The sequence below is a fragment of the Epinephelus fuscoguttatus genome, linkage group LG7 (genome assembly GCF_011397635.1).
Source record: "Epinephelus fuscoguttatus linkage group LG7, E.fuscoguttatus.final_Chr_v1".
NCBI lineage: Eukaryota > Metazoa > Chordata > Actinopteri > Perciformes > Serranidae > Epinephelus > Epinephelus fuscoguttatus.
In genome coordinates, this window is record NC_064758.1 from 8694608 (window position 1) to 8712195 (window position 17588).

The 17588-nt window shown below is 43.2% G+C and overlaps 1 protein-coding gene across 2 annotated transcripts; it reads right to left on the bottom strand.

Moving 5' to 3' along the window:
• Positions 1-1556: 1556 nt before the first annotated feature.
• Positions 1557-17274, bottom strand: wu:fa11c10 (protein FAM110B). Of its 2 annotated transcripts, none has more exons than XM_049580347.1 (3): positions 17196-17274; positions 3960-4390; positions 1557-3570 (listed from the first exon to the last, which is right to left on the bottom strand). In XM_049580347.1, the coding sequence occupies exon 3, from the start codon at positions 3558-3560 to the stop codon at positions 2160-2162; it is 1401 nt and encodes a 466-aa protein (XP_049436304.1). In that variant the 5' UTR covers positions 3561-3570; positions 3960-4390; positions 17196-17274; the 3' UTR covers positions 1557-2159. The 2 variants fall into 2 exon arrangements, with proteins under 2 accessions (XP_049436304.1, XP_049436303.1); XM_049580346.1 differs by lacking the exon at positions 17196-17274 and adding an exon at positions 17000-17178.
• Between the last annotated feature and the right edge of the window lie 314 nt (positions 17275-17588).

A 17588-nucleotide genomic window follows, 5' to 3' on the forward strand; every position in this document is an offset into this window, starting at 1 on the left:
GGGGGGTAATCACAGCAGGCTTTTAGACTGCAGTCAGTGGCAGTGGCACAGTGTCATAATACAACTTGTGCAGTTTTATGCGAGTGACTAAATGAGAGACTACGAGAGCAGGAGCGGGGTGAGTTTGTATGCGTGTCAACATTTTCCTCTCTAAATAATGTAGGAGTCAGACTCTCACAAGAACACGATCAAAGTAAACAAACCCATCCTGAGGAGATCAGTGAAAGTGCTGTGTGTCAATTATTGATGCTGATATGAGGGGCCAAACACCTGCCTCTGCTGAACTGGACCCGCACCAGATTTCAGATTATAAACCAAAGACTTGGCAGCAAGCACCTCGTAAACTCCCACAACACTGAAGAAATCAGAGGAGTGGCTGTTTATGGCCATATGCTGGAACCAGGCGGCACTATTCGTCAACTTGAGAGACCAGAACAATAATAAAAACAGTGAACAAGTACATGCTTTAACATTTTTTTATTATTAATTGTTTAGAATACACCATGGTAAAGCATTTTGGATCTCTCACTTGAAGACTCTTTGGGCATCCAGTGCCGGATTCAACAGCACACATTGTTCATTGCCGCTGCTGTCGTGTTCTCCAGCCCTCTGATCTGACTCCCGCTGTACACTGCTCCTCATCTACCTGTGACAAGTACGAAGAGAAAAACCTGGCTGGTGCTCATACTGTTTATCCTGAAAAGTTAAAGGAAGTAGATGCAGAGGGTGGAGAACGTGCACAGTCTCGCTCCCGCTGCGACAAACAGGAAGTCAAATAAATACAAAACAGTCTCACTTTCTTTGCCGCTCCCCACAGAGCAGCTGGGCACATGTTACACTGGCATTTCCCTGTTTACAACATTCACACTGAGCATGTGACTGGTGCCTGTAATTGCATGTGTGTCTAAATGTGATCCTACATATACTGTCATTGTAGTAGATATGATGAGATTGCACTTTCAAAGATTGAATTCTGTACACAAAGTTGTCCAATATTAAAAAATACATTAAATTACATTTTCCAAATAAATATTGGTCCATTTTTGTTAGTATGCCAAGTACATCTTCCTGAGACACTTTCAGAACCACCACAGATATCTTTGTTTTTCTATCCGAGTCTTTTCAGTCTTCTTTTTACCCATCTCTCCATTCTTACTGGAGGCAAAATAACTTTTTCATGCTACACTTACTTCGACCATCCACTTGTGAGATCATTCCTTGTCACATGACTTGCTCTCTCATCCGTGCCCAGACATACATAGTAAACAGATTTCTCTTGCTGCACCAGTGCAGCATAATCCAAGACATGAGACTGTGTATCAGATGCAAACACACACCTAGACAATGTTACGCTCAGATATACAGACAGCATGACTGCACCTGCTCTCATATTTACTGTAACTGACCTGAATGTAAAGTTTGTGCCATGATGTGATTATCTGTGTGAGTTAAGTGTGTGCTTTGCTGATGTGACAAAACCCTAAAATAAATGTATACAAACGTTTCACTTGCATGCTGACAGAAATTTGTAGAATAACAGTCTTACAGCCAAAAGGTTTTTGAAAATACAAATGTGTTTTATGGAAGCTTTTTTTTGTGAAATTTCACAGTATCAGCGTGGTTCTCTTCCCGGCTGCGCTGCGTAGCATCAGAGGCTCTGGCAGCTTGAAGCCATGTTCCAGTGGCTTTGTGCTGTGGAGCTCTCTGGCACGCACACACATACACGTACACACACACACACACACACACACACACGCACGCACGCATGCACACACACACACACAAAGTACCTTTACATGAGGAACCACAATCGCAAACATCCTCTGCCTTCATCCTCACCATCAGCATTTATACCAGTCTATTATTGCTTTCGTATACCAGTATTGTTAAACAAGATCAAGTGGAGGAAAAGGGAAATGTATCGTCCATGGAGTCTTGCAGGGAAGCAGTCCTGACTTGCAGCCCAGGTATCAATCACTAATGTGTAATTTCCAAATCAAGTGAGTCTTCAGAGGAAACAGAAAAAAACAACTACTGGATTATCCTTAAATGTCATATAAGGCAGCAGAAGATGAGCAGACGGGCTTTCCCTTCTTCAGACGTATGTAAACGTACAAAAAGTACTGCTTCCCTGTTTTTTCTTTCAAGTCCTCCCCAGTCTATACGTTAGAGACAGCGTTGTTAGCATCTCTCGCCTGACGGATGCCGTACAGCCACTTGATAACTCGAGCATTCCTCTCAATGACGGAGATGCCGTAGGGAACTCGTTCGTTGGCTCTGGCGGGCCCGTCGTCGTCATCCTCGTCTCCGCAGTCTTCCCTCGCCGGGAAGGCCTCGTCCCCACACTCCGAGCTGGGTGTGCTAACGCTACGGAGCTTGGAGACGGACACAATGTCTGAGTTCGCTCTTGTGAAGCGCTCCACTCCACCCATACTCTCAACTTCCCCTGGGTCCAGCCCGCAGTAGTTGAAGAAACGCTCCAAGTCGGCCGTGGCACGGGAGTATCGGTCGCTCAAGTCCGACTTTGAGCGGTGCAAGGATGGGTGCTTACGGCTGGACCCCTTGGAGCTGGCATTTGAAATACGAGTGAAAGCAGGGGAGGCTGGTGGGATCATGCCAGCTCGAACCAGCATGGGACTAGGCGGCAGGTAAACAGGAGGGGAGGGCAGGGTTTGGGGTTGGGGTTGGTTCTGAGAGGGTGCAGGAGGTGGTGGAGGTGGGACTTGGGGGTGTGCGACTTGGCCCTGGGCAGTCTGTCTGGGCCTGAGTTGGGGCTGCAGCAGAGCCCTGTGAGGTTTCCTTATTTCAGCCTGAGGCCGAACATCCACCCTGCGCACTGTCACTGAGTTAGGGGAGCTATAGGGCACTGGAACCCCAATGCGGGGCACTCGTGCTGGTATAGGGGGCGGACGGCGGGTGGGTTCCGCTGCAGGGGCCCGGAGGTTGTTGTTGAGTGGAGAGGAAGTGCAGGAGGAGGTGGATGAGGAGTTGACGGTGCCGTGATTCAATGGTTTGAGGTTGTTGAGGAGTCGGTTGCTCCTCTCTTGTTCTGCTGACAGGCTACTGCCAATGCTCTTAGCTCCCGATGAAGGGGATGATGAGGAGGGGGAGGTGGATGAAGAGGACTGGGAGGAGGGCATTGGTCCATCACATACATCATTGATAAGATTATTCAGAATATCCAGGTTAAGAGCAGGCCCTCTTCTTCCTCCTGGTCCATCTCTCCCTCCTCCATTCTCCACATCAGCTGGGCAGCGGGCAACTTTGCGAGCTGGAGGAGTGCTGATCTGACACTGGGGCATCATCCCTGGAGGAATGAGGGGCTTGCGAATGATGGGTGGTTTGATGGGGGCCTGGCGGGTGAGAGCCACCTGCTGGCTCTTCACATATTTAGCCTTGTCAGCCTCCAGGCGTTCTACAGCACTCAGTTTACGGGCCCCAGGCTCAGCCTGACGACGGAAGTAGTCTGGACCCTTGTTAAGTATCCTGAAGGGCATAGCAGAGGTGAAGGGAACCCCGGCCAGACGGCTGTCTGATGGCCGCAGGGTCTCCACTGGCATACTGGAGGAGCTGACAGAGAGAAAGAAATATTTTCTATCAGTCAAAAGGTTTTTGAAACTGAAATATGTACAAATGAAAAGGCAAGCAAAGAATAAAGAGAAGAGCAAGAGAATGATACACTTCTCTGTATTTAATCTGTTTAAGGTAACACAGTGATTTATACCAACAACAGTGTTGTGGACAAGAGATAAAAGTTAGACTAGAGACAAACAGAAGACCTGACAGAAGGAGAGGTGGCTGAGACTGGGGCTTTAATGGTCAACGAACATCCTTTTAGAGCTCCCACATGTCCTCTCTAAGCTTAAGAAAATAGCTCTATTGTACCCTCTCTTTTCTGCCCACTCTCCTCCCTCCTCTCCTCCCTCCCTCGCACCCAGAGCCCCCTTTAACTTCCTCACCAGTCGCTGTGCTGCTGCGCTCACTTCTCTCCTTTTCTTCCTCCTTTCTTCTCTGTCGCCTCTCTTGCTCTTTTATCCTTCCTTTCCACTGAGTCCAGGATCAGTGAAAGGCTACTTGTGGGACAGGGTCAGCTGGGGTCAAATTCCACATCAGGCCCAGCCAGACCACCTCTATTAGCTCAGCGGTGACCCAGAAGAGGGTTAGGCTGCAGATCGGGGTCACCGGTCAGCCACAGTGCAGCCGATGGAAGCTCTTTATCCAAAACGCAGGTCTGGCAGAGCAGCCGGCGATGATACAGGCAACACAACAGCCTTTAAGATCCCCTTTATGATCTCTGTCCAACTGGTCTGTCAAGCCCGGCGTCTGCCTGTCCAGCTGGTGATCTGACACAAAAAGCTGTCCAGCCACTCAGCTAAAGCGCCCCACAGTCCTGGAGAGGGTTAAAAGAGAAGGAAGTCCAAGTCAGATAATAGCAGAGCTCTCCGTTTTCTGCCCGCCTCTTATTAACAAAAGCATCCACACGCACTGATACACACACACACTCACACACACACACACTCAACCGGCTGACAGACGGGGACTCTCTTCAACACTGAAGTGGAGCAGACGGGACAGGCTTTAAAACCAGAGTCTGGCTCCTCCCAGCCGGCCAATCACACTTCAGGCCGGGAGCCGTGGTGGGGCACAGGGGGCGGGGTGGGAGGCGGGAGGTGTGCTCGCATTGGTCCAACTCGAAAGCGATTCTGACCAATTGGACCCCTCCCCCCTCCGAGCACAACAAAACACTGGGGCAGGATTTTCATTCAAATGAAAATTCTTTGAAAGGGAGAGAGGGGGGAGAGAAAGAGAGAGGAGGACAATGGGCAAAACAGCTGCAATCTTTTACATTGACTTGCATCAAGCTCAGCAGGGTGCTATGAAAACACTGTGAAAACAGTGAAAGCCCACACAACTGTTCTCCTTGTTGAGCTCTTTGTCTTCATCACCACAGAAAAAGAGACCCAATGTGATTGAGAGACACAGTAAACAATAATGGATTGCCTTATTCCGAGTCTCATCATGGTTACATTTGTATTTTAACTATTTAGCTTGTGCTTGTAGTGCTGCGGTCTTAATGTTTAGTGTCTACAACTGGCCTGATTTAGAGAACAAGAAACAAAGACAGGCAGTGAAAGTTATTTCTCTGTTTCTACATGTTCGCATTAGGGATGTCTATGATTAACAATTAATCAGTTAACCCCAGAGAATATTTTTGACCGCTGTCAGTTTATAGGTAAATTTCACTACTCTTGAGTTTACTGCACTGAGCACCACCTGGATCTGATGGGAGCCAGGCAGCTGGCAAACCATGTTAACATGCAGAAACGTAGAGCGCACTCTTCAGTCTCCACTTGTTAGTTAACTAGTTAGCAGTGTCAGCACACTAGTGATGCTCACATAGTTAACAAGTCTAGAGGGGTTATGCAGCACAAATGGGCATCCTTGAGGGAGACCGGAGGTGGCCACCATGTATCCGCAGTAATGTGGTCCCACCACTGGGACTACCTCACCAGCAGTAATCATAAATGAGCGGCAGCACTAGCCAGCTCCCACCCAACCCGGCTGGTGTGCAGTTCAGAGTGGCCAAGGCTAACGTTAGCTAACCAGTGGAGACCGGAGGCTGGGCAGTGGGCACTATGTTTCTGCATGTTATCACAGCCAGCTGGCTTTCTATCAGCAAAGCCAACAGAAAATAAAATAAAAGGCAAGACACTTAAAACACAAAATTTCACTATCTCTAAATGGATAGCTCTTTGAAATGCGGCGCTACATGGACTGGACTAAAAGGAAAGGCCTCTCTGTCAGGCCCCCCAGGAAGGGAGCTGGGCTTTGAAGCCAATTTTCATAGTGGCCAAACACTGGTACTGCAGTTTCCAGGGTTTGTCACAAGATGCCATTGGGCCCAAAAAGACTTTTCCCCATAGACTTACATTGGGAAAGGACATCCATAAATCAGTGGATACATTTTTTTGAGCAGCCAGTGGAAGTCTCTAGTGCGCCTGCTCTATGGGCCCAATGATGCAGAAGCATAATATTCATCTGGGTAATTTTATATCGCAGAAATAGAGCTTTTTTGGCTTCATGCGCCACTGAGCAACTTTCATAGGAATGAACAGGATCTTCCAATGCTGTACCCAGGTCTCGTAATAAATCCATTCTCTCTGTATTTCACGTCATTTTGCATTTTTCCTTTAAAAAATAACCAGTTAGCGGTTAATGGGTGTCAGGCTATCGAAAGCAAAATTAAATGAAACTGACATCCCTAGTTCGCATCCAATTACTTCTCCATTATTATTTCTGGGTTTTAAGAATTCAAAGCACTGCTGACACACAGCGTCTATTTCCCTCTTTCTCCAAGCTCTAATTTCCCAGAAAAACAATTCTCTCCATCCACTCCTCAATGCTGTTCATCCCTCCCCCTACTTCTTATCGTTTACAACATTACACTCCAGGGTTACATCACACCCAGTTAGTGGGCCCGTTCTCTCCCTGCTCCTCCTCTTCACCTCCACCTCCAACATATCTATCCACACATTTTTAATTAGTCTTTTTATAGCTGTCTTCCTTCCCGTCTCTGTCACCATGTGACCCTGTTTCCCCCACACACAACCCCCCCCTTCCCTCTCTCATCCCTGAACAGCAGACCAGCAGCAGAGAGAAAGAGCAAAAGCAACCATGACAGCTTAGACTTGGAGACACACACACACACACACACACACACACACACACACACACACACACACACAGACAGACAGACAGACACACACACACAGACACACGCACACACACACACACACACACACACACACACACACACACACACACACACACACACTTGCTTTCAGGATCTGCAAGAGCTTGAAAACCCACAGATATGCACAAACAGTCACACGCTTTGCTTTCATCTTGACTATGTGACAAACCAAAGAAGAGTTTAAAATAGTCTATCTTAAATTATAAACACATTTGCATCACAGAAAATAATGATTCACAAACACTAAGCGACCAAAAGCCTTTAGGCAAGCCTCTAAGGAGTACAATCAGGGGATAGAGAAAAAAATAAGCTGTTATGGAAAAACTGAATGCACAATAACAAAATTATCTGGGTAAGAAGAAAAAATTACCAACTGACAGGCAATGAAAGGACAGATTGTTCAGTTAGTTTCAGTTACAGGAAGACAGATACCCATGAGATGCACAGAAGATGATGACATCACCACAGTTGGAACCTTTGGCTTATCAAAAGGGCTTAATAATCCACAGAGTGAGAGACACACACACCTGTCTTCAATCTATTGAGATTTCATTAGTTAAGAGTACTCTATGGATTTAGCATTGCACATCTATAACAGTATTGGACATGGCATTTGCTGCCATGCAAAAGAGTTGCCGTGGCTTTCTGCATATCATATGAACTTCATAATCGACATGGACCCTATTTTACCATGTTTTTGTCTCTAAGTGACGAATAGGAACAACATTTTTGGAAATGGAAATGGGTACAGTGCTGAGGAAGAGGGCTGCAGCCACTAGGCTACCATGTAAATAGTCAGAGGTGTGTTCGCACCGTCAATTTACGTCCACTAAAAGTGCTTGTTTATTTCACTGACAGGTTCAGATTGTTATTCTATGTGTCTGACAAGATTACTGAAATGATCCCTACAGAAATAAACCCTTTTGTTGAAGAGTCACTATCGACAAACCCATCAGACTTGGGCGTTTAAATAAAAAGTAATTTTATAATTGTAAAACACACTTCATTCAAAGTCAACAAAAAACAAATTAGAACTCACAGAAACCATCTCTCCACTGCTTTGATAACCACCAAATCTGGTTTTGTTGAAATAAACCTTAAAATCACCCACTTGGACATAAAAATGCGCTGGCTCTATACACGCTAAAACTCCTAATTATTTAAATAGAGTCTGGTGGGTTTGGCCATGGCAGTTTCTGGGCTGCTTCTGGTCAAACAAAAAGGATCTAACACTTAATCTAAACACTGTTAGATTGTTTATCCACCGGTAAAAAACACTGGGCCTACACTGACCTGTAATTCTTGAGATTGCAAATCCCTACCTTATAACGTTATAGTATATGATCAAAACACAGATGAATGACATTAAGTAACGTTAACACTGCTATATTGTCTTTAAACCTGCATGGAATTTACTAAAATGTGCTAGTCTATTACATTACAGTGTTATGGTAAATTGTGAGGCAAATTGTGATTTGTGATATTGGGCTTATAAATAAAATTGACTGATTGATTGATTGATTGATGGCTGTAGGATAGTGATAATATAGTACGGTGAATTAATCATACAGTAAATGTAATAGTGTCTCTTATGTCAATTTAAAAACCAAGTTTCCTCACATTTACAGGCTGAGAGAAAAGCCTGTTTTCCCCTCACTGACCACACTGCCTAACTATGACTAGACACCAACTGTATCTATAAGCTGGCACCAACATTACCTATAATGCACGCTACTCCAGACAGTTCAGTCAGAGATGAAAGAGTGCTATGCTAGTTGTGGTTAATGCAGATATAGGGAGCAGCCTACAGAGGTCTGATAAGCTTTCTTCTTTATAACTCCACTTTTTTCATTTTTCATTATCAAACTTGTAGTCTTTAACCTTAACAGATGCAATTTATCAGACTTTACATAGCGACATGGCACAAAAAGCGTTATACAACTTTTTTTCAACTGTGCAGTCATATTGCTTAACACCTGTAAACAGACTTGAATGTGTTAAATGATCATCATTAACACACAAATTAATGGATGTGGTGTGTCAGTCAACAAACCAAATACATGACTCAACACTGGCACTCCACCTGCTAGAGAAAACATTTGCACTACAGCACAGTAAACACACGAAAGACCACAGTAAAAACTGGAGCCAGCCACTGAAACTTTACAGTATCCAGCAAAGAGAATATTTGAAAACAATTTTAACAGTCTGCCTTAAAATCTTATTTTACAAGTAATATATGTCCTCTTTTTTATTACATTTTTTGTACTTTTAAGTGCATTTGCATTCCTATGCCAAAAATACTTAAATGCTAAAAAGAGGAAGTGCTCAGGAAATGGACAGGCAAGTCCCCAAAACCCTTCTACCTCACCACTCACACACTGACTAACACTAGCTTCAGTGCATAGCTATAGGTGATTATACAGACAGTTGTATATGTGTCCAAACTCATCCTAAAGAAAGACTTTACCAGAAAGAGCGAAGACAAATGTCTGGTCTTAGAGACCTTCGCTACCTCAGGTTTAGTATGCTGTGGCCTTGTCATTACCCTCACACAGGCCTCTACTACAAAAAACACATCCTTTTAGTCCAGATTTAGAGTCCTTTCATGTCCACAAAAAGACCTATTTCTTTAAGAATGGTCTTTGTCATTTGGCTAGAAATAAAATACACAAATACTTAGAAGGTCGCAATTCAAAGTGCAATGGTCTATAAAGTGTACACATACTAACTTGGCCTCCTCTCTGGTTTTTCCACAACATAACATAAGGTAATTTAAAGGCTCCATTTCCTGACTCCGACACACGCTGTAAACATGATTACTACAGTGGAAAGTCATGTAAACACAAAGGGGAATCATGGGATAGGTCACCAGTTCAAACACTAGAAAACACAAGGTTTTAACACCCATGCAAGCATGAGCTATGTGCATCCAAACACAAAACACACACACACACACACACACACACACACAAAGATCCAACATAAACCCATTTCAACTTTAATCCCATGATCCACTCATTAGTCACACTATTTGTTACCTTACTGGACCCACAGTTCAGCCATGAATACTGTTGGTGGCGGAGCGACAAAGAGTCAAAGTGATCGAACTGCTTATAATAGTTATTGTTGATACAAGGCTCCAAACACCTGGAGCAAAGGACAGGAAAAAGTCAAATAAAAGCTGCTAAATGAATTTACACTGCTTAGAGATCAGACTTGGGGATAGGGCTGGGCAATAAAAGGATAATTATAATGATATGGTTTTCCTCAATAATAACACGACAAATTTTCAATAAATATATGACATAATTAAACCACGCAAACACAGGAAGAGGGGGGTGCTAATGCACCTTAAATGCTAGTCGCCACCTGCCATTATAGCGAAGAAAACAACAGCCACCAAGACTTACCGTCACCAAGCTAATGCGGTCACTTATTAGTTATTAGTTGGATAACAGCACCGGGCTACTCCACCATTACATTCACCACATGACTTTAGTTATGTTAGCTATGCTATTTGTACATTAGCAAGTTAACGTTATGTTACTTGCAGCTATTTCATTAGAATTAAATCAAATAACATGAATAAAAGGTAATGCAAATAAAACTTTGATACATCAAATTGTCCGTGAACATGATCTCTGACTGCTATTTTGTGACATCATCAAAGTCAGTCTTTTGTTTTTGCTTTGATTGAGAAACATCAGAAATTATACACTTTGGGTTTAAAATTTGTACAGAAAATATTAACTATGGTTAAGACTTCTTTCCTTTGTTTACAGTGTCAGCTAAAACACTTAAAAATTGTTTTAAGGCATCTGCACTAAGAGTCTGATCTGCTGCTGACCAGGATTAAGATTTCTTTGTATATTAAAGGTTTTACTTACTGACATTACTTTGATTGTAATTGTTTTGAATCTACCTCAGATCTGTGAGTGTTCCACTGTTTGGCAAATACTGTCATCATCTGACGATAAAGAATAGTTTAAACCACAGCTAACCATATGTTTCTTCGAATTTCACTCAGAGGCAAAAACCGGCCTTTAAACTTGAAAGAAAAATGATTTGACATTTATCATGGTAATTATTTATAATATTGACCACAATGAAAAGTTTTATTGTGATAACATGTCTGGCCATATCACCCAGTCGTATTAGGGAGTGTGTAAAAGCAAGCCCAGTTCCCCCCTTCTTTGGTACTAATAAGAGCCATCTACATGCAAATAGCCTGGATAGTCCCCTCTCCTAAAAACAGTAGCTAATAGTCATTCATTTACTCACTGTACAGGGTCAGGCAGCTCAAAGGCATCTCTCCTATGGGACTAATGTGTGTGTGAACTGCAGCGTTATAACTCCAGCTGCCACCAAACAAGGTGCGAACTGATCAACCTACAAAATGAGTACACGGATCTGGGTGTGTGAGAGTTAGGAATAACTTCCTTGGGAGACAAAAACATCTATCAGCCTGTGTGTCTTGTTTTTCTAACTTTCCATCTTCTGCTTTCAGTTCATGTTCTTTTCTGCAGTTACACAAACAGCTGATGTCTCGAAAAAGTGGCAAGCGCACCACAAGCACCCACCACAGCGACAGACCAAGGAATGATATTTCTATTCCACGATGGAAACTTGCTCAGTTCCATTATCATAAAATGCTTACCACTGTGCTGTTATGAATCTGACTGCTTTTCCAACCACCATATTAGCGGGGAATGATATGGCCTACGATGTCTGGTGTGTGTGTGAGAAAGAGGTTGTGTTTCATAGTGTGTGAGCGTGTGAGTAATACATTAGTAAGACAAAGAATAGATAGATTAAAGTGTACACGTTATTATTCAGATCTCTGTGACCAGAAATGTTTCAAAGGGAAGCAGAGGAAGCTCCAGCTGAAAGGAAGGGATGACTAACTTTTTACCACAGCTGACTATGGTCATCTACCAACTGGCCTGCTTTAAGACTAATTACAGGGAGAGCCCACAACTGGGAGCAATTTACCTCACCAATATTTTCTAACACAAAATTACTGATTGATTGAATAAATAGCAAACAGTAGCACGTGAGGAAATGGGTTTTGGTAAGAGAGGCAAAAGCAAAGAGAAACATAGGCCAAAACTTTCAAACTTTTACTCCTAGAAAATGTCCTGACTCACAAAAAAAGAAAACAGGAAGATGCAGCAGGACCCTGAGGGTCCAAACACAGGGACGGAAACAAGGCGCTGTGACGCCAGCTGGCTTGTCATATCGCAGTGGCCTTGGTCCCAGCGGACATTGACCCCAGATTGTATAGAAAACAACAGAGACCCCACCTAAAGAGATGTCACCAGTAATCCCCTCCTGTCCAGTCTGACACTGAAGAACACATTGTTAATCTTGGGAACTAAATGAATGATCTAAGTGTAGATAACAAGATAAGGTGATTTCAAGGTGATTTTTAGCTTGACAACTTTCCCCAAGCTGGAAAGGATTCAGTATCTTGCTCAGGTGCAATCTGCAGCTAAATAATAAATAAATAAATAAATAAATAAATAAAGCTTAATAATATTTAAATTCTTTAATCTCTGGGAAGAATCACATTGACTGGTCATGTATTAAATGTTCTTTGAAAGAGTCACCTTTCCCTCAAGCAGAGACAGAGAGAAAAAGGAGGAGGGCGTAGTTGTGGCAAGTTAGTCAGCAGTGATCTCTCAGGTTCGTCGCCCACTGGAGGGACGAGCAGGAAGTGATGACGCATTTCACAACAGGAAATGTGTAAGAAAGACAGAAAAACAAACAGAAGCACTCAGCTGGAGTGTTTGCTTCTGACTGTGTGTGTGTGTGTGGTTGTGTGTGGGTGATCAGCAGGTTGACTCTGTTTTACGGTGACCTTCACCCATCTATTCCTGGGCACTGGGACTTGCCATAAAGCCTGTACACAATGCATTGGCAACCGCTGTAGAGGAATCACACACTGAGGTAAGCTGTGACTGTGCAGTCTAACCACTGCCTAACAAATCACTGCTGAAAACAATGAGTATCCCTTAGAGTTCACTAAAGCCTTGCAACTCAGAGCAGGGTGTTATTACCTCTTCCTGCTCTGTCAACCTCTTTTTTTAAAGGTAGAGAAACAACTGTGACTGCACGCTAGGGTAGCAGAGGGTTGATTGAAATTTTACGAGGGAAGTTAAGTTCAGGAATTTTGTTGTTGTTTTTTTTTTAAAAAAAAATTGAAATTTCAATATAAAAATTTTACCGTTTAACAGTGAAATTTTGGGGGACACACAGGGATGTTGCACCGCAATGTTTCTACAGTGCCATTCGTGTTTTCGCATTAGCCACTATAGTTAGCAGCCCCTCCACAACAAGTGTAACAGCGCTGGAAAAACACTGACTTGTAACATGAAACTGCTTTTTTTCAGTGCTTTTACTAGTTTAAATCACCTGGTCCGTTTGTTTTGGAGAGACGGAGACCTATGCAGATAATTCAGTTTACAGTAAAAACCTCCTGAACAATGCACATTGAAGGAATCCTAACCGGGAGATCACACTTGGTACACAGAAGCTTCAGCTGGTTGCAATCTGCAATCTTGCTTGAGGACAGTTTGGCTGATTCTGAACAGTTTTACCAAGGCTAAAAGTCAATAGTCATGCTAGCACATGCTAACACTTTCTAATAATCACTAAAGAACAGCTGAGGTTTCAATCTAAACAAGTCTGAACTGATCATGGTGTAGAGTAAAAGCTAGAAATCGCCAAAGTCATTTGGATTCATCCTCATAAACATCCATAAATGTCAGTTCAAAAATTCATGAAAATTCATAGTTCATTTATAGAAGTTCAATTGTTGAGATATTTACAGTTGTTATTTTAGGTGGTGGACCTACTGACAGTACTGCTTTACCTTGACAGAATACATCACCAAGCCGAGATAGGTGTCCTGAGTATGCAACATAATCATGCAATGTCAGTCAGAAAAGTCATAGAAATATGTGTTGGATTTGTGATATTGCTGGAGCAAGGGGCTGTGGAGCAGTATGGTGTTGTGACTCTACATAAAAGAGACAGGACAGGAAATTAGAGAGGAAGTATGGAAAGATTCTTTAACATTTCCACGATCTGAAAAACAGTCAGTTAAGCATTCTCCTTGTATCTTCTGGTTTAATGATCTGAAGTCTATATCTGGTTAAAAATAGGCCATTAAAAAAATCTGGTTATGTGCGTGCAACACAAGCCCCAGCTCATCACCCACTGGGACACCCCAGCTTCAGATTGTAAGTCAATAAAAAGCTTAAAAGAAGAGTTCAAAGGTTATCAGTCACGCCCCTTCCAGGCTGATTTAGGGAGCTTCAAAGACAGCTAATGAAGACAGAGAGGCGAACACCAGACCTCATCCCTTAATGCCCTGGCCTCACCACACACCGCTGTGCAGCTATCAGCTCTGGCCACGCTGCCCATTTCCCACTGAAAACAGCTCTTGGCTGGGTGGAGAACGCGCCTGACATGCATGACTGAAGTGTCTGGACGAAAGGTTATGCAACTCTTACACGGACTAGGGTCTAGTCAGCTGCAAAAACAACCACTGAACCATAAGCAGACAGTTATTACAACATCTAGGTTCATTTTTGTATGGCCCTCCCCCACTCTCTCCCTTTACACCCCCCACCACCACCTCTGCCCATCACTGTCTGTGTCTGTGGCTCCGGGAAACACACACATCCATGCACAATTACACCCAAGGGTGGGATGAGGAGGGGTCCAATCCAGTCTCATGTGTATGAGTGTAGCTGTGCATCCATGAATGTCAGCATCCTCATTTCTGTGTGTGAGAGAGTGTGTATATATGTATGTGTGTGTCAGGAAGGGAGTTTTGTCTGAGTAGGTAATCAGTGGAGAGCAGGTGGCTAAGTCTTCCCTCAGGAAAACTAAATCCCGCAGCTAAGACAAACATATTATAACATCAGCCATTTGCCCACATTGAATAAATACAAAAAAGCTGAATTAATATGCGTTGCAATAATGATCAAGAACAACATGATACTAGGGATGTGCCTGATTAGTTGTCAATTCAATTATACGTTGCTACACTCACTAGTCGGCACCAGAAATACTAGTCGGTTAAACTTATTATTAAAATTATTATTATTTTATGAAATACTGTTTACCCTCTAAAAATGTCACTGTACTAATGAGGCACATTTCCTGAAATAATGATCAAGAACAACATGATACTAGGGATGTGAAGTAAAAGCATTTCCCTCTAAGACATATTAGAGCAGAAGTATATGGGAATACTAAAGTAAAGTATAAGGACCTCAAATGTGTATTAAAGTACAATTCTTGAGCAAATGTACTTTTAGTCACATTCCACCATTGCAAACAGGACCTGCTCGTTTGTGTTCATTTTTATTTCATGCAGTTTTATGGCCAGGTGAAAAATATCTGGCCAGTCATTTTTTTTTAAACTTTACCAGCCATTGGCAAATAGGCCAAAAAGTGAATTTTGTACCCTGCATGCAGGATTACAACCGTACAAATTTACAATGCCCGTAGAGATTCTGGCACTGCTGAGCCTCTAGAGGGTGAAATAACTCTGATCCAGCAAAGAATTTCTGCTGATCATAGAAACTGCGATGATACCCCACAAACTTATCAGTAGATCTTTTGGGAGATGAGTGTAATTTCAAGTGTGTGTGTTCGGATCAGTGGCTTTAGGCAGCTCCTCTTGTCTCACTTAGCTGGAGCTCATCTCTCAGGTAACACACACATACACCTGGAGTCATATGTGCACATACGGACTACGGACACATATAGACACTAATGCTATTACATGCCAACTGCATATTAAAAAAGATACAGTATTGCATACCTGAACAGTCACATACACGCACAGGTCTATGCTGCAATGCCAGAGCCTGAAGGCAAACTAAAAAATGCAGGGAGAGAGAAAATATCTCAACTTCAATGTGGTGATGAACACATTCCAGAGACATGCAGGCGTGGATGCAATCACATACTGCTGTCCTCAGTCAGCTATAGAGCCACCACACACACACACACACACACACACACACACACTAGTGGGAGGGAGAGTGGTCACTGTGGAGTCGCCTCAATGGCTAGGCCTCACTGTTGGCTTTGATACAGGGAGTGTTTTACTCACTAACACACACACACACACACACACACACACACACACACACACAGTTGGTTGCACTCACATGTACAATCACACTCACACAGGCGTCTTTCTGCGACTGTTAACCCTTTATAATACCTGATTACCTCTTCACTAACAGAGAGAGGCGCTGACAGTCTGAAGAGGCCCATGAAAAAATGAGTTTGTTTGTTTTAGCTAACGGTCTTATGTGATATGCCCTCTCTCTCTCTCTCTCTCTCTCTCTCTCTCTCTCTCTCTCTCTCTCTCTCTCTCTCTCTCTCTCTCTCTCTCTCTCTCTCTCTCTCTCTCTCTCTCTCTCTCTCTCTCTCTCTCTCTCTCTCTCTCTCTCTCTCTCTCTCTCTCTCTCTCTCTCTCTCTCTCACAGGCTTAAAAACAGAAGTAACTCCATGCATCTCAGACAGGAAACAGACAGATGAGCTAAAGAAACGTTGTCAGATCTTTGACCCTTAACAGCACAGTCTGTGAGATTAACCAAAGCACCTCTACCATGATAACGCTCTGAAACACTTTTCTCTTCTGCTTGAAATAAAATGTCAACATGAAACTTGTTAGAGGTACAACACATCCACTCTCCCAGCCAGCCGCGCAGCTTCTCGCCCTGTTACAGCTGACAGGGCCGAGAGAATGAAAATAGTCCTGGAGCAGAGCTGCCAAATGTTATAATCAAGACCAGTATTTTTAGATTTGGCATTCCATCTCAAGGACAAGGAAGCACAGGCAGGGACACAGTAAGAGACAATAGCTACCTCTGTTATAACAGAGCATTTCATTTGCTTTGTATAGCTTTCAGAAACTATCACTATAAAGACTTGTGCTGATCCTCTTATTAATATCCTATGTTAAAGATATTAGCAACAAAAATTAAATGCATCTATATAAACAGACCATTCAAAAAAAATCAAAAGCTAAACCAATTAAAGACAGAGAAAAATCTTTAGGTCAAAACATCCCTCTCAAGTGTAAAGTTTGCTGTCGCTACCTGCCAGAGCAACAAGCCCTCCCCCCTTTTAAGTACACAGACACAACCCTCTGTCTACACACTACAGGCACTCTGATCTGCTCAAACAGGACAGAAAGTAAAGTTTACTTACATGGTGTATACGAGTCGGACAGTATAATCTGAAACCACGAAAACCAGTAAACTTGAAAGCGACAGTCGCGTGTCACACTGAGAGAAGCAGGTAGGAGCTCTGAGTCCGCAAGGCTGCTTCCAGCTGGTACAACTGCCAATGTGCCGGTAAGCGCGTGGTGTCTTCCTGTGTGTGCGGCAGTCAAATGAACACTAACCTGAGCGTCTCTCTGCTCCTTAGGCTCATATGCTTCTCTCCTCCTCCTCCCGCTGCTGCTGAGGAAGACTCCGCCCCCTCTGTCTGGAAGCAGGAAGAGAGTTAGGAGAGCAGGAAGCAAGAGCTTTTACTCACAGTCACATGATCTTCCCAACACTTTCTCATTACTGAAGTGCCATTTCCACTAACTATAGCAGTGGCACCCGTAATGCAGGAAATGGGAACAATGATTCGTTTTTGTAACCATGCTGATGCAGAAGTACAGGAAAAGCAGGTAAAGTGTCTCACCAGCGCTCATCGTAGAGAAAATTATGAATATAGACACAAGTCATAGATTGATTAAACTGTGTGAACAAGATTTTGTTTTTACAGCCATGATTGCTACTGTATTGAG

Excerpts from the sequence above, each read along its gene's own strand:
- wu:fa11c10 (XM_049580347.1), bottom strand. The coding sequence starts at position 3,560 with ATGCCAGTGGAGACCCTGCGGCCATCAGACAGCCGTCTGGCCGGGGTT.